Here is a 16,252-nt window from a genome sequence, read left to right as displayed (position 1 = left end):
CTAGGCTGGAGGCAGCTCAGGAGCCTGGCCTCTCCCCCTTGTCGGGGAGGTGCCTCTCTCTACTGAATGGGAGGATTCCTCTGTCCAGGTTTGACCTGTTATCCCTGAGTGACACCTCTAGTCCCTCCACGGACCTCTGACCCTGGCAGGAAGTCTGATGGATGGGGACACGTGTGCACATCGGGGAGCAAGGTGCTACTGAGGCCATGGGGCTAGTGGAGAGAGCATGAGCTCTGGAGCCTCCGCCCTGGGTTCAAATCCTGGTTCTAGATACACAGGTGTCCAGGCCGAGTCACTTACTCCCCCTGCGCCCCAGTTTCCTACCTACAACATTTGGATAATAGTACTTACCTCAGGTTTGTTGAGAATGGGTAATATATACAAATACTTGATCTAAAGAGATACTCACTAAATAGTAGCTATGCTCGTTTCTGTCCATGAAATGATTACTTCCTCATATAAAAAAACCTGAGAGGAGGGGTGTCTGCTCCCCTGGCTTGTCTCCCTGCACATTTTTTTCTCACTGGGTTCCTGGAGCCACCCTCCTTTCAGCAGCCTTGTTTCCCTGGGTTCTAGCAGAGAGGGCCCGGCTGGGTTTGCCAGTCTTAGATTATGGTGGTAGCTCTCTTGGTTGAAAGCTTGGGTTCTGTTTCCGGGTGCTTGCTTGCATGCAGTCCAGCGACTTTACCCTCTGTTGTGGTTTGCAGGCTTTACCAAGAGTCAAGTGTTTGTTGGCAATAGATGTCCAGGACTGAGACAAACACTGTTGCCATTTGCAAAGCTGGGGTTTAGGGGCAGCAGGGATGGGACTGATGCGGTTCAGTTCAGTTGCGGCTGCTGCCTGCTTCCCTGTACCCCTCTGTATCTTAGGAGCCTAAACCATTTGCTTGTGCTTGAGAGACTGGGACAGAAGCAGGCCATTACTTCTTGGCTTTGATAAATCGAGAGATGTGGTAGCCCTTCTGGGAAACATTCTTCTGGAAGAGCCCTTCTCCTTGCAGGTAGTGACACTGAGCCCTTTTCTTGCCCTTTGGGCCCCACCCACCAGTTTTTGCCCCCCATGAACCCATGTAAATGGCAGGAGTTGGTCCAGCTGCCCTCCTAGGTTTCTGGATCCCAGTACATAGTCTTGTTTTAGTACCATTGAGTTGAACCATCCTCCAAACCCCAGTTTTGGAAAGTCGAGAGTGGGCACATGAGGGTAGCCCTCTGAGCAGAGGGTGCGTCCAGCAGTGCTGCAGAGTCCTGACTGCTGTGTCAATGGCTGCCAGGCTGTGAAGCATGGAGAGCGTGGGCTCAGGCCTGCCCATGAACTCTGCCTTCTGTCTGATGGGCCAGTAAGGGGCTTTCCCCAGGACCTATGGAGCACCAGCCTTCAGCTCAGACCAGAGCAAATTTCTTGTTTATTTTGAATGATCAGTGTCAGGGTTCAAACTGTCTGTGGGTTTCTGGATCTAGGAGAAGAGACCTGGGCCCTGGGGTTGCCATCAAGGGGGAGGAACAGGCCCTCCAACGGGCAGCCCTTAACTAAGCACAGAATTGCCCAGCGTGACTGGTTTTGCAGAGGATTGTGTCTTGAAGGGTGAAACCCGTATGCCACTTGAATCTAACTCATCTTTTGGGCCCTGGGCCCCTGAGCTTCCTGTGCTGGAGCTGGTTACCCGAACCCCCGCAGGCTTGTTTTGTAACTCATCACACTGCCAGGAGTCCAGGGAGGGCGAGCCTTCCCAATGGCCTGGGCCACCCTGGCTGCTCTCATCAAAGGCCTGTTCTGTTGAGTGGAGGAGAACGCTTGACTTCTGCTAAAGCCAACTGTTTAGCTGTCAAATAGCTGTTAAATGTAGGCTCCTTTGGAAGCCTGATGTCCTGCACACAGAGTCCCTGCTTTGCCGTGGCCATCAACAGCCTTTTGGGATGCAGGTGCCTCCCAGTGTGTTCAGAGGGTGACATGTAGTCCCTGGGTTTGTGTCTCTGTACACATTACCTTTCTTGTCTCCACAGCTGTAATGGGGCTTTGGTCCTGGTTTCCTTTGTCCTTGGTGCCCCCTCCCATATTCCCTTCCCCCAGATTGTGAGTGGCCTGCTTCAGGCCTGGTGCTTCTCCCTGGGCTCTGATGGGCCCACAGAGAAGTCTCTTCCCACAGTGTTGGTGTGCTCACCTGAGGACTATCAGTTGTAATGTCCTTATCTTGTCACCTGTTTTTGTGATACCCTGTGGTTTATCTTCCTGGCAGAGAGGCACAATCATTCCTGAAGTGGTGGTGGTTGGAGGGGGGGGTCACTTAACCTGTGGGCAGGACGTTGTCACTCCTCTGTTCCCTCTCTTGCTGTCCCGGAAACTTATCAGCAAAAACTATAGGACTTCTCTATTCTCCCTGATAAGCTGTTTGCAGCCCTTTGAGCTCGAGGTAAAGTTTCGCCGTCTTTGCCTTTTATATGCATGTTTATCGGCTAATATCAGATACTGGAAAATCTGTCATTTTGCTCTGATGCTGGTGTGGCTGTCTCCTTCTCCCTTGGTGGCAGCAGCAGCAGCAGCTTCTGCTGCGATGTCCGATCCCTAATGTATTTTCCTGAGTGTGGAAGGGCGGAGGGTGGGGAGGAGAGGAGGGGGAGGGCCAGACATTATGAGAGTGAGCAAGGACTGTGGAGCTGGCAGCTGGCAGCAGGCAGCGTGGAGCCCAGGAGCCTTTAAACAAAGCATTCTGCTGCAGTTCTGTAAGCACACACATCCACCGGCAGCAGGCAGGACCACAGCTGCCCGGCTGGGGGATTACAAGCAGGAGTGAATCAGCAGCGGGGGACACTTGACTTCATGGGCATAGGAGAGCCTGCCGCTTAGGTTCCTGGAGCAGACGCCCCCACTCAAGGGCAGGGGAGCTCAAGTATCCCCCAGACTCGGCATCTCCGGAGTCTGCTGCAGCAGCGTGCATCGGGAGACCGCCAGGGCCCCTGACCACCATCTGTTCTGCAGAGGACAGAGGAGAGAGGGAGCCTGGGACAGGGGATCACCAGGGTCTCCTAAAAAACCAAGCCAGTTGGCTTTGGCTTGCCCAGAGGGGCAGAAAGTGCCGGCAACAAAAGAATGACTTTCACCGTGTCAAGAGTTCTCTGGAGGTGATGTTTTTATAGTTGATTCTTCTTTTTCCTTCCTCGCACTTCTTTTTCCTTTTTGTTTTTTTTCCTTCTTTTATCTGTTCTTGCCCACGAGAACTAGAGAAGTAGGTGGGGTTAAGGCGTTCAGCTCCCAACATCCAAGGTCTGCCGTGAAGAGCTGAACTTTTTTCCTCCTTGCACCATGGCACTCCCCTGTCCTACCCGAGGAGCATAGCAAATACATGTCTTCCCTTCTTTGCTCATCCTCAGAGGAGAACGTCAGGATCCGAGATCCTGGGAAGACAGTTGCTGTCTTTATCACTCAGCCAAAGAGAGAACAGCACAGAACGTGAATAGACTTAAGCCGCCACAACTCAGCTGACGGAGGACCGCTTCCTTTCTCTTTTATCTGGCTGGGTTTTGTCTTCTTCAACCCAGAACTGGATCTGCCCGCCTGCTTTCCACCTGAGCAGGCAGGCGAGTCACCAGAACAGACCCTATCGGAAGAGGAAGATGAACGCCCGACCCCTGCAACACAGCCCGACCCGGGAAGGCGGCCCTGCCGGCAGCGCCCTGGCCCGGGAGACGCCCCGCTCGCCAGCGGCCAGAGTCTAGCAGTGGACGGGCTCCCGGCCCCACGGAGCCGCCTCTGAGCCCACGCCCCGGCCTGGCCTATGCGCCCGCCCGCCCCGCGCCGCCTCCAGCCTCTGAGCACAAAGGGCCCGTGGCCATGGTTTGCTTATTCCGGGACTGCTGGGGGAAAACAAGTAAAAGTCTCTTTTCTCCCCCTGCCGCGTTCTCTGCTGCTTGTGTTGCATGTGCTGGGTCCCTGTGAACAGCCGCCGCTGCTTCCCGCCGGAGCCCTAGCTGTGTGCCTGTGTCCCTCCGCTGCATGAAGATGCGCGCTCTCTCCTGACCGCCTGTGCTGCAAGGTCGCAGGACTTGTCCCTCACCCACGGCCCCGGGGCTCCAGACGCTGCATGGATGAGAGGAGCTCCCCGGCCCCTTCTGGTGCCCGTGGGAACCGACGTTCTGAAATACCTCAGTGAAGGCTGATGAGGCGTTGACCCGGAGACCTTTGGGGGTTGGCTCCCCCCAGCCTGTGGGCAGAGATCGTGCATGTGCCGCCAGCGGCCGGCCGGAGCAGCTCGGACCCAGGGGGTGTGAGCGGGCGGCTGGGTCGGGTGTGTGTGCCCCGCCGGCGCCTGCCCTTGGCCCGCCCGCGGAGGAGGAGCCGCGGGGCCTCTGCTCTCTGGTCTCTTGTACATAGTTTGGCTGCTTTATGGTAATGACTATGATGTGGCAGTGCCATCTGTCTTCCTCTGAGTGCCGCTGCTACCGCCTTAATGGTTTTTCCCTTTTCAAGCGTCTGCCGATTCCTCTCTCGTCAGGTTCGCGGACGCTGGAGCAGAGCGTCGGGGAGTGGCTGGAGGCGGTGGGGCTGCAGCAGTATGAGAGCAAGCTGCTTCTGAATGGCTTTGACGATGTCCGCTTCCTGGTAAGTGCCGCCGCCTGGGGGCGGGTGCTGCTCCGGAGACGGAGACGCGCTTCCGGGGCTCCCCAGGCCCTGCTGGAAGTGGAAACAGCACGTAGACCTGTGTCCCAGGAACGGCCGACTGACTTGCCTCAGACAGCCGGCCATCAGCCGAGCGTCATGTGCCTGCTCCCTCAGCTCCCCCCTCCCTCCCCCATGACTCCAGAAATAGTTCTGTAGGAAGAACTCTTTGCATCCCTGACGCAGACCTTTTCTGACCCTGGTCTCCCTCTCAGCCTCAGGCCACGTGTTGCGTATGAGGCACCAAGGCCATCTTGTTCCAGCTCAGACATCAGGAGTTCTGGTGGACAGGACAGACATGTGGTGATTCCCCATCCCATCTCAGCCAGATACCAGAAGTTTCCTTTGTTCCCTAAAACTTTGCTGTCAAGCCCGTAGTCACTGAAGTGAGGAGCCTTGTCTCTGGCAAAAGGGCCTCTGCCCAGCCCAGCCCAGGCTGAGCGTCTGGGCGGAGCCGTGGCTGTGTGGCCTCAGAGGTGGCCCAGAGGAGAGGCTGAGCTGGTGGTATGAAGGATTGGTTGCTTTTCTGAGGTGTAATTTTGTACCCACTTCTTGCGAAACACAACAGCTCAGAAAAAAGGAAAAGAAAAACCGAGGTGTCTTTCCTCAGGCCCCCTGTGGGGTAGGGACCTGGCTAGGACCCTGGGCTCCGGATCCCGTGCTCACTGTCAGTCCAGGAAGCAGCTCAGGGTGGGTGCCCGTGACCTTCACTCTCCTGGAAGCCCTCTCTGAGGCATCCTCATGGGTTGCGCCTGGGTAGTATAGCCTGGGCAGGGCTGAGCTGAGGGTTTCGGCTCCCCTCAGAGGCTGCCCTGGCCTCCCCAGGGCGGGCATCAACACAGCAGTGATGACAGGAGCTGACACTTCGTATTCCTGCTCACTGTGTGCAAGAAGCCATTTAAGTGGTTTGCATGTGTTAGCTCATTGAGTCTTCCCCACGGCCCTGAGACGTGTGCTAATGCTGTCATCTCCCTTTTCCAGTACAGAGCAGTTATGTTTCATGCTCACGTTCACACTCTGGTGTGGGCAGAACGTGCGCCCTGGCGCTCTGGGTCTGAGGCTCATGCTCTGACCCCCATGATGCATGGCCTCTTTCTTACATGTGGATATGGGGAGTGGGAATGGAACCACTTATGTGCTGTAAGTCATCCTCTTGTGTATGTTATCTCAGGAGCTGGGTTTGAGGCATATCCTTGCTTCCTGGCAGGCCTGTTCCCTGCTCTCACAATGCCTGGGGACGCAGTCCTGAGCAGATGATGAGGTGTCTTCGCTCTCAGAGGCACATCTCTAACTGCCCTCTTCCCTCCCCTGCCGTGTTGAGGGGTGGTGGTCAGTCAGCCCAGAGCTCCCCACGCCCTCTACTCTCCAGTGTGGGTCTCTAGGGGGTTCTGCCGGCCAGGTGGCATTTGGTGTCTCCCGAGTAGCAGCCTGCCCAGGGAGCTGGCCTGGGGCTCTCAGGAGGCACCCTGACTGGGATGACTCACCTCGCCCGGCTGTCTCCGGCCCCAGGGCAGACAATGAAGGTTGCCACAAACCACCCTTCCAGAGCCAGCTTAGGGCCAGTTATTTTTCAGCTTTTAAAAATCTTAGGTTTTAAATAGCAGTTTTTAAAAGTTGAAGTAAGTGTATTTACGGTTCTTAGAACCTAATCCCTGACTCATTACGTACCTTTAGGAAGGTCTGACAAACCCGAAAAGGAGGTTCAGCTACTGAGCAGGGACGGTTGGCCCTCAGCTCTGAGTATCAAGGGGTCTTCCCTCTCTGAGCACAACCTTTCCTCAGACTAGCCATCATATGGACAAGGGAGAGTGGTCCTGGATGTCACAGTGTCCCCTCCCCATGCTTTGGTATCTTAGAGGCTGAGCTCCTGATTTCTCACCCCTCCTTCTGCCAGTTCTGGAAAGGGTAAGTCTCCTAGTCATTGAATATCAAGACTCCTTTAAAACCGCTTCCCTGCCCCTCCCTGTGCTCTGACCAGAAAGTAGCTGGGCAGGCACCTGGGGAAGCCAGACATTCACGCACGATGCAGGGCCTCTGTTAGAATGCGTCTGTCCCTATATGGGAAAGGCACTCAAGGGGAAGCCAGCAGCTCAATTCTTCCATGGCCCTTCCAGGCACTCCTGCTGCTCTGGGTACAAGCCCTTTTCTCTCTGCTCTCTCTGTTCTGGAGGAACAGCTGGCAGGTGGAGTCTATACAGGAAGGAGTGCTGAGAACACCTCAGTTTAGTGTGTCCCTTCTGATACTTAGAGTGGCCTGAGTAGCCATGCAAAGTATCCTGGGTAATTGCCTGCAAGTGGCCAGATGGGCTGCAAGGCTAATTAAGTTTTAGCAGCCAGAAAAAAGATGAAGGAAACACACAAGAAAGGGGCATTTTTGTTTAGAGACATTTCCTCCTTGCAGATGGTATAACTTACATCACGCTAGCTATGGTTTTATCCCTCTGGTTTGGTTTTCAGTAGGCTGGAAATGTTTCCCTTAGTTCTGAAATGCTCTGGAGACTCTTCTACAAGATGCACAAGTGGCTCCCAGGAAGCCAGGCTCTAGATGTAGTAGGAATACCTGGAGGCTGAGGGCTGCTGTGAAATCTCCCTGGACAAGGTCCTATGAGTTGTTGTGGGAGGAGCACAAGGCATTTTCAGGGTCACGTGGCCCCGGCCCCCTCTTGGGGATGGAAGTGGCTTTAACATCATGTGCTTTAATCATCCCCTCTGTGCCTGAATCCCTTCCAGATGATCTCTGCCACAGTGCTTTCCTAGTGCAGGGGGACTCAACACCTTCCAAAGGGGTATACCCCATTCACTCTGCATTTAGAACACTCTTTGTATTGAGCCAAAAATCTGTTTCCTTATGGCTTTTGTCCCTTGGTTCCAGGTTTACCTTTTGGTAAACACAGAACACACTTAAGCCCTTTAGAAAATTGAAGACCTTGGTCACGGACTCCTGGGTCCTGTCTTGTCTCAGCTCAACATCTCCTTTCTCTTGGCTCATCTTCCTGTGATGTGATGACTGAGCTGGACCCGCAAGTGTTGCAACTTGAACTTTATTCACACTCTCTTGCCTACAGGCAGAATGGGCCATTGATTTGCAGGGGTCAGGAGCTGGACAGTGGGGGCTGCCAGGTTCTCCCAAGACTAACGGGGGCTGACCCCAGACCCTGGCAGATGGTGTGGGGAGCCTGGCTCACACACTTGCTGGCGAACCCACCACACTGGCTCTCGCATCATAGCCAGTTCCATTTTTCACAAATCTTGTCCGCAGGAAATGGGCTTTCTTAGGAGAAGGGAGGAAATACATTTAATCAGCATGGAAGGGAGGTAATTGGTGGTTGGCAAGTTTGCAGCTCAAGCGTGCTGGTGCTGGTCTCCGTGTCTGGGGACTCGGCCTGACCCCACTTCATGGACGTGTTGATTGAGTGAATGCTGGTATTCCTCATGCAGGAGTATGATATGATGTTTAAAAAATGTTAAGACTGTCTCATGTGGAGAAACGTTCACCTTGGAGTTTTGAGTGAAGACATTGAGACCCCAAAATCCACATGCAACATGATCTTAGTTTTCAAAAAAGAAAACCTTGAGAGGGGCAAGGGAGTGAGCCAGAATGGTTTCCATGGTTCTCGGGGGGATTACTGGTGGCTTCCTTTTCATTTTTGGAGTGAAATAGATTTTCTGTGTTTTCTACAATGAATGGACCTGAAATCAGAAGAGCAAATAACTTAGGTGTCTTAGGAGCTTGCCGTCCAGCGGGGAGGGAGGGGCACAGAAAGCAGTAGAAACAGACAGACTGGCCAAGCGTTAAGTGCTGTGGTGAGGCTCCTAAGTGCTGCAGGAGCACGGAGGGAGGAAGCCCTGCACTCACCGATGGCTTACTGCCTGCCTGGCCCTGAGCTGGCACCCAGCCCCCGGGGGCTATTGGTCAAGTGCAGATGGAGCCGCTGGGGCCCAGAGGGTGGAGGCACTGCCAGTAAGAGGAAGAGTTGGGACGCTAGCCCAGATCTGTCCAACTTGAACCCCTGGGTTACGGTCTCTGTCCAGGCAGTTTTGTAGAGGCTGTGGGACCTGGAGAGACTCCAGGGTGAGGCCTGCACTGCTTGTGGTGAGTGAGGAGGCCGCTCCAGTGCAGAGAAGGGCAGGGCTCTGACTGGGCAGCCGGGGTGGGCTGGGCCTGACCGTGAGGGCCCTCAGCTCTGTGGTGAGGGGCCTCGAAAACCCGGCTCTGGGCCTGGATGTGGGGGGCGGTCCTGTGGCCGAGCGCTCACCACAGTGCCCCTTGGACAGCAGAGAGGAACTGAGAGCAGGCATGTGGGAAGTGGTTGGGGCTGATGGATGGACAAGTGGATAAAGGAAAGGAGTCAGCAGCAGGCTCGGGATGGACTGGAAATGGACTGAGCCGGCAAGCCTGTCGCCTCTTGGGGCAGCGTCAGGGAGGCCTTGTGCTCCTCCCGCCAGTTTATTTCTCCACAGGCTTCTGCCATGTGCCGTCCCCCTGTTTGCCTGTCTGTTTCTGAAACTGTGCCAGCTCATTCTCACGTGTTGGAGAGAGAGGACAGGTGACAAGGAGTGAGCCCTGGGGAGAGCTGAAGGCATCAGCTCCGGCAAGGAGGTCCTTCGTTACTGGCTTCTGAGAAGATTTCCAGCCAGGTCCCCAGAGCCCCGAGCTTCCCTTCCTGCTCCTGTCCCCAGATTAGCCTCACGCTTCAGCTCAGAAGTAGCTTCATGGTCGCAGTGGGGCTGTGCTTGTGGGTTCCTGCCCTGGCTTCCCATGCTGCCCCCTCACCCCCCTCTGAAATCCCTCCTTTTGCCCTCTTCCCTCCTGTCTTCAAGCCTGGCACTGCCAGCCTGGGCAGAGGTGCTGGTGGCACTGCATCTCCTGGCCTTGACCTCTTTCCACCAGCCCCTGGCCGTCTCTCCATGGGGCACTCTGGGCACTGACTGCTCGGGGTGTGCTGTGCCCCTGTGTGAAGCAGGACCTGAGAAGGAGATTTCCTCAGCTGGGTCACTGGATTGTTGGTAGAGCTAAGGCTTTGAAAGGAATATTCTTAGACAAGCATGGATCCTGCCTCCTGGACTAACTCAGTTCTGTGATTACTTAAGAACTTAGCTCCTTGATGTCCCAGGGTCGATGTGGCACCAGGTGTCTCTGCTGGGCTCTTGTACCTTGAGATGAGAGCCAGGCTCACTCTGGGCCCCTTTGCGGGCACATGCACTCTCTTGCTCTCCCTGGAGTTACTCAGGATCCAGCTCTCCATGCCCGAGGTACTACTCTGAACTTCTCTGGTCCCCTTCACAGTGGAAGGAAATTTGAGAACTGTTTTCACGTCTGTTCATGTAATTAACTGCACTTTAAGATGGTATTGGGCTGGAGCACATCCTGTCATGTAGCTTCAGATTGCTGATACCTCCATGTGAGCAGAAGCAGTAGGGGGTTCTGTCCTGGCGTCTCAGCTTGTCCGTGTGTTCGTTTAGTCAACCCCCAGTGGACCTGTGCTGAAAGTACAGGGGGCAGGGCGGGGGTCCTGCGTGTCTCTGTCAGAGGCACAGACCTCCCAACACACTAAAGGTCAGTTATGACTCAGGTGCCCACGGGCATCCCGAAGCCCATCTGTGGACTCCTGGGGTCCCTGGACACCACACTCAGGATTCTTGGATTATGTAATCTGCTTAGGTTCTCCTCAAGCAGACAGCTGAGTTGTGACTTAAGCTGGCTCTCCTGAGCCCAGAGTGGTGCCCTCACCTCCCACTCTAGTCCCAATGCCTCCCTTTCCCATACTCATACTCAGCTTGTCCCCGAAGGTCGGATCCAGTGGGCTTGGCTGGCTCATCACTGGAGGTCCACGTCCGGGTCAGGTAGACCATTCCATCCGCCCACTGTGTGTTAGGAGACATTCTCCAAAAGGATAGAAAAGAAGCTGGTGGGCTCAGACCCCAGTAAGCTCTTGGCATTGGCTTGGGGCCACCAAAGCCCTTCTGGACCCGCAGCTGCCACCACCGCAGGTCAGTGGCAGGCATTTCTGCCTTCCACCCTCAGTGACACTCCATGGCCACGGGCAGCTGGCTGAGGCCACAGTTAAGGATGGGGAATTACTCAAGAGAAAACGCAGGGCTCCACTTACTCACAAAGAGAGCCAGCTGGGAGTCAGGAGACATGGGTTTCCTGCAGGTCCCAAATGCTTTCAGGCAGGTTGCTCTTCCTCCTGCTGTCCCTGTCCCATGGGATCTCATTTGACTGGTTACTTCATGGACATAAGCTCTGAAGGGGGCACCATATAGCTTTGGGGACATAGCCGAAATCAAGACCAACCGTGACCCTGGCTGTGTGTGAGAACATGAGGTGGGAAGGTGGCATCTTCTCTGCGGCAGAAGCAGGCAGCGGAGATCAGCTTTGTCCTCAGATCCGAGGGGTAAAGCCTGCTGTGGGTGGTCTCAGACCCAGGCCCTTTGACTCCGACTGACCTGTGAAGCCTGGCTAACCTACATTGATGACTTAGTGGGGACTGTAGCACCTTGACCCCAGACAAGGCCTCAGAAGGGCAAATGTCCTGGGGTGATTGGTGGCAGATGAATGGAAGGATGCTCCTCCAGGTACAGAGAGAAGGAGGACACCAGGAAGCTACTTGGGACAACAGGGTCCTGAGGGGTACTTCTCTCCTGAACCTGGGAGGAGAGCTGTCCCTGACAGCCCTTCCCGTGAGATCAATGGGGGAGACGGCCTCTGGCTTCAGGAACTGGGAGCTGGTAACATTTGTGCTTCATCCTCATCTTCTCTGGAACTAGTTGTTCTCTGTCACCACCATGTTCTGTCTGTCCAGCTGAGGACGGGTCTAGGCTGGGGTTGGTGTCATTAGGAGAGCAGGGAGTGGGGGTCAAGGCTGAGCCCCTCCTGTTGACCTTTTTCTAGGGCACCCGTGAGCCAGGGGAAGATGTCAGTTTGGAAAGTTCTGTGACCGAGTCCCAGAGGAGTGGGGGTCGACTGGGCCAGGCAGCAGTGAACAGATGAACACAGGGAGAGCCATTGAGCATTTTTAACTCTGACAGGCAGGTGGCTTTGTTCCTGTTTACAAGGTTCTGACTTGGTAAGAACCTTGAACAGCAAAATCAGGATTTGAACCCAATTCTTATTCCCTTATACCACTGCTGCCTTGTGCAGTTACTGGCACACAGAAAGCCCTCAACCCCTGGAGGAGTAAATGCATGGTGTTCAGGGAGCATGGCTTCCATTTTCCATCATTACTAAGATTTTTAGGCCACAGCAATAAGCAACAGAGCCTTGCCCCTCCTCCCTTCCGCTTCCTGTTCCTTTTCCCAGTGGTCCTTCCTGCTCCCTGGGTTACCCCTCACTCTACAAGCTCCCTGGGGCTGTGCTTGTGGTCTGAGTGAGAAAGACACGTGTGCTCACCCCTCCTGGCCCACCCGCCAGTGTGTGTGTGTGTGTGTGTGTGTGTGTGTGTGTGTGTGGTCAGTACAACCCCTAGAAGGCAGTCCTCACTCAGACCTGGACTGGTCTGGTGTTCGGTGACCTGCACCCCTGACAACTGTGTCCACAGCAGCTTCGTCGCTGCAGCCAGTAACATAGACTGCAAAAGTGCATGTGGTGGAGGAGCCAGAATGTCCAGTGGTGGGTGGAATTATGGGATGCCCACGTACTGGAGAGTATGCAGTCGTTGGAGGCATTCGTGATGGACAATTAAATGTTGCGGGGAGGAGTGTGCATGAGCATGTCAGCATGTGAAAAAGCCAGCTAGGAGACAGCGCACCTGGGCTTTCCCACTCTGGCCCCTCTGGGATCTGACTTCCTTTCAAAGGCCTAAATGTTCTGATGGAAGAGTGACTGCTGTGCAGAGAAGCGCCAGGCTGGACTCGCCTCAGGATGGGGTTCCTCATCTCTCAGCTGTACTTTCCAGACTTTCCACTCAGCCCACCCCCTCCAGCCTCATTTCCGTATTCAGTATGGCCTCTCTCTTCTCAATCACTTGGTCATTTCTCCTGCCAGGAGTCATAAAAAAAAAAGGCTGAAACCTTCCCTCTCAGGGAAGGAAGACTGAGCTATTGTCCTGGCCTGATTTCACCTCGTGGAAGAGCCTGGCACTGGTGCCTCTCGCTTCAGCCCCTCCCTCTTCCTTCCAGTCCTTTCTCGGTCCTCAAGGAGCAGGGGACTGTGGGAAGAGCTGCTCCAGACAGAGGAGGCACTGGATTGGGAGAAAGGAGTTGGGGGGCCAGGGGGAGGAGGGGCCTCAACCTGATGCACATGAAAATGCAAATTAAGACCTTAAGAGCAGGTTTCTCAAATCAGAGGTAGGGAGGATGGAAGAATGAGGTCGAAGAGCCTTCTGAGTGAGCTGACAGTCGCCACACCCGTCCCTGTGTTGATTTGCTGGTCCTGCCTGAGCTGCTAAAGCTCCTTAACAGATAAGCAACTGGTTCAGCGAGAGGCCCCCACATCTCCCTCTTGGCCCAAGGCAGGTGCAGGTCCCTGGCCTCCTCCAGAATCTGCACCGTGGGGTAGCTCCGAGCTTCCCTGGGCACTGGCTGGTTCAACGGTGCTTACACTGTCTCTGCTTTCCAGAATGTTGTAGATTTCCACTGGGCCCTGCCTCTGTCTCTCTCCTACGTTAAAATTTTTTTTTTCTTCTGAGTAGAAAAGTTATACAAATTCATTGTAAAAAATTTTTTGAAAATAAAGTACAACGGAAAATGTAAAAACCACTATAAATCCATTACCTCGGTGGGGGGAAAAACAAGGTTATCTTTCTGGTGAATTCTTCTAAATGAATTAATATTTTTAAAAAGTAAGATTGTGACCACTTCTAGCATTTTGGTTTATTTTTCTAAGCTTTTATTGTTAAAAAAAGAAACTTTAACAGATTGGGATCTGTGGTGTATATATATGTAATTTATTTAACCTGCTTTTTCACACGCTCACATGCTGCATGCACACTCCTCCCTGTGACATTTAACTGTCCATCATGAATACCTGCAATGACTGCACACTCTCCAGCACGTAGGCATCCCATAATTTCACCCACCACTGGACTCTGGCTGCAGTGACGGAGCTGTCGTGAGCACAGTCATCTGGGATGCAGGTCACTGAACATGGAACTGGACCCTGGTCTGAGCCAGGACCGCCTTCCCAGGCTGGGTTTGTAGTGACCACACGCACCCACTGGCATGTGGGCCAGGAGGGAGAGGTGTGAGCAGGGGCATCTTTCTTGCCCAGAACACAGGCCCAGCCCCCGGAGCTTGGGGAGTGAGGGGTAACCCAGGGAGCAGGAAGGACCACTGGGAAAAGGAACAGGAAGCGGAAGGGAGGAGGGGCAGGGCTCTGTTGCTCACTGCCATCTGTAGGCTGCCTGAGCCTCTCCTGGGCCATCCGCGGTCCTTCCCTTCAGCTCTGAATTGCTCCCACCAGGGCTCCTGCCAGACCTGAGCTTGTTGGAGGGCTTGGTGCACTTAACCACACTGCCACCTGCTGGGTCCTAAGTACCCAGCTGGCAGGGGGAGGGGGCGGATTTGGACAGCTCCAGAGAAGCCCGGCCGCCCTCACAGTCGGCCAGGGAGTCAGGTCCCAGCAAAAGGACACACAGACCTGATTCTTTTGCCCAGAGCCAGTCACCTGAGAACCACTGCTCGCTGTGCTCCCCCTCCCCATATCTAGAAAGCAGGCCATGGCTCAGAAGGCAGACGTCCTGGCCCCCATGGCCGTGTAACCCGCCAGGGCGGTTGTGAGGACGCAGTGACAGGACAGCAAAAGGTTAGAGACAGAGCCCAGGACAAGGAGGTGCTGTGAAGTCACACCCACCTCTGCTGCCCTCTGTCCCCTCTCCCTCAGGGACTGAACCCAACCAAGCCAAGTGTTAGCTAGTTATGTTTCAGATTTCACTTAGAAACTTTATTAAACTCTAAGACGATCTCTGTTCACTCAAATGCTTAGGCCAGTGAGCTGTTCTACTTTATTAGCTCCATAACTGTTAACTCACTGAGAACTCAGAACAGGGCAATACGTATAGAAAGCTCTTGGTAAATGTTAGTGTGGTAGAAGGTAAAGTAGAAAGTCTCCTTCCCCCCCATAAATCTCCTCATGAAAATGTTCCTAAAAGGCACTGGTCCCTTTCTTCCTCATTCAAGAGGATGCAATACCTTCCAGAATGTTTCTTGTCTTTGAGGATTTAGAGCGCCTCATAGCGCACAAACTGCTCTCATAGAGTGTAGATGGGGCCAGTTGAGGAAATCCACAGGACCCTGCACTGCACCCAGGATGAGCTCTGGCAACTGTTTGCTTTGATTTTCCACCACATCCTTTGTTTTCATTTTGTCTCCATGTGTTTCCTCTCCTCAAAGCCGCATAGAGCCCCCAGTTCTCTTGACTGGGGGTCTGGGTAATGAAGGCCCTGTCTGCAGTTGGATCTGGTTTCCTGGTTGTTAGCATTCAGTTCTCATTAACATTACCCTGAAAGCTTGTGAAATCTTCCGAATAAACGTTGGGATTACAGGAGGAGCTCAGAACATCATTGCAGTGCCGCCCTCTTGGAGGTTCCCTGTTTGGTTCAGTTCAGGTCCTCGCTGAGGTGTCCTCGTCAGGTAGGAAGTCTGAGCAGACGTTCCCCTCTCTCTGCTTCTCCCCATCAGCACACCCTAGATTTGGGCCCAGAGTGACTGTAGGAACTCAGCATGGTGACTCCTGGGCCCAGGGTGACTTGGGAGCTGGTCATACCTGGACTGGTGCCCAGGGCCCAGGGGACCTTCTGCAGGCCCAGGCCTCCCTAGTGTCCCAGCCGAGGGTGTGCTGAGATTCTGGTCTGGCTTCAGTGCTGTCTTCACCTGACTCTCTCAAGCTTATGGTTTGTCTTCTCTGTGTCCTCAATGGGGAAAAATTTTTGTCACCATGCACAGGCTCTGGGGAGCCTCCCACACCAGCAGTCACTACAGCTAGGGCACAGAGGTGAGGTCACCAAGTAATGGTCTGCATGAACTGACCCAAGTCACTTAGCTTTTCCACCTGTAAAATGGGCACAAGGAAAACCCACCTCAATAGAATAAAAGGTCCAGAAAGAGTCTCGGAAACACAGGAATTTGGGACATATCAGAGGTCATTTCAGATTGATGGGGAAAAGATAGCTCATTTGAGAAACAGACAACCTGCTACCTGGAAAAAACATTAAGTGGATCTTGACCCTTAAACCTTACATCAAAGTTAATTCCATCTTTTAGTAACCTGTAATGAAAAAGAATAATGCGTGTACATGTATGACTGAAGCATTATGCTGTACACCAGGTATTGACACAAAATTGTGAACTGATTATACTTCAATTTTTAAAAATAAATAAATTCCAGATAGATGAAAGTTATAATGGTTAAAAAAAAGTGATACTCTGAGATTACAGGAAGAACATGTGGAAGATTTGTTTTAAAAATCTTGGAGACGGGAGACCTTTTTAAGCCTGACAGAACTGAGAGAAGCTCCACAAGGGACATGGGGTGCGTTGAGGTACAGGAAGATGCGTTCTGCATGAACAAAGCAGCATGAGAGTCACAAGACTGACAAATGGGAAAGACTGATGCCTAGCCCTCATAGATAAAGGGTAAATTTCCTTACTAGAGAAAGAACT

The 16,252-nt window shown here is 53.6% G+C and overlaps 1 protein-coding gene across 9 annotated transcripts in view; it reads left to right on the top strand.

Moving 5' to 3' along the window:
* The window catches only part of ANKS1A (ankyrin repeat and sterile alpha motif domain containing 1A), a 176,029-nt gene that overhangs the window by 145,097 nt on the left and 14,680 nt on the right, over window positions 1-16,252 (top strand). For all 9 annotated transcript variants that reach the window (XM_072945203.1, XM_072945208.1, XM_072945206.1 and 6 more), the window contains one exon: window positions 4,488-4,594. In XM_072945203.1, coding sequence (XP_072801304.1) covers window positions 4,488-4,594 — 107 coding nt within the window. The remainder of the gene's footprint in view (window positions 1-4,487; window positions 4,595-16,252) is intronic.

The sequence above is a fragment of the Vicugna pacos genome, chromosome 20 (genome assembly GCF_048564905.1).
Source record: "Vicugna pacos chromosome 20, VicPac4, whole genome shotgun sequence".
NCBI classification, from domain to species: Eukaryota; Metazoa; Chordata; class Mammalia; order Artiodactyla; family Camelidae; genus Vicugna; species Vicugna pacos.
This window is presented reverse-complemented; position numbering and strand designations above follow the sequence as displayed.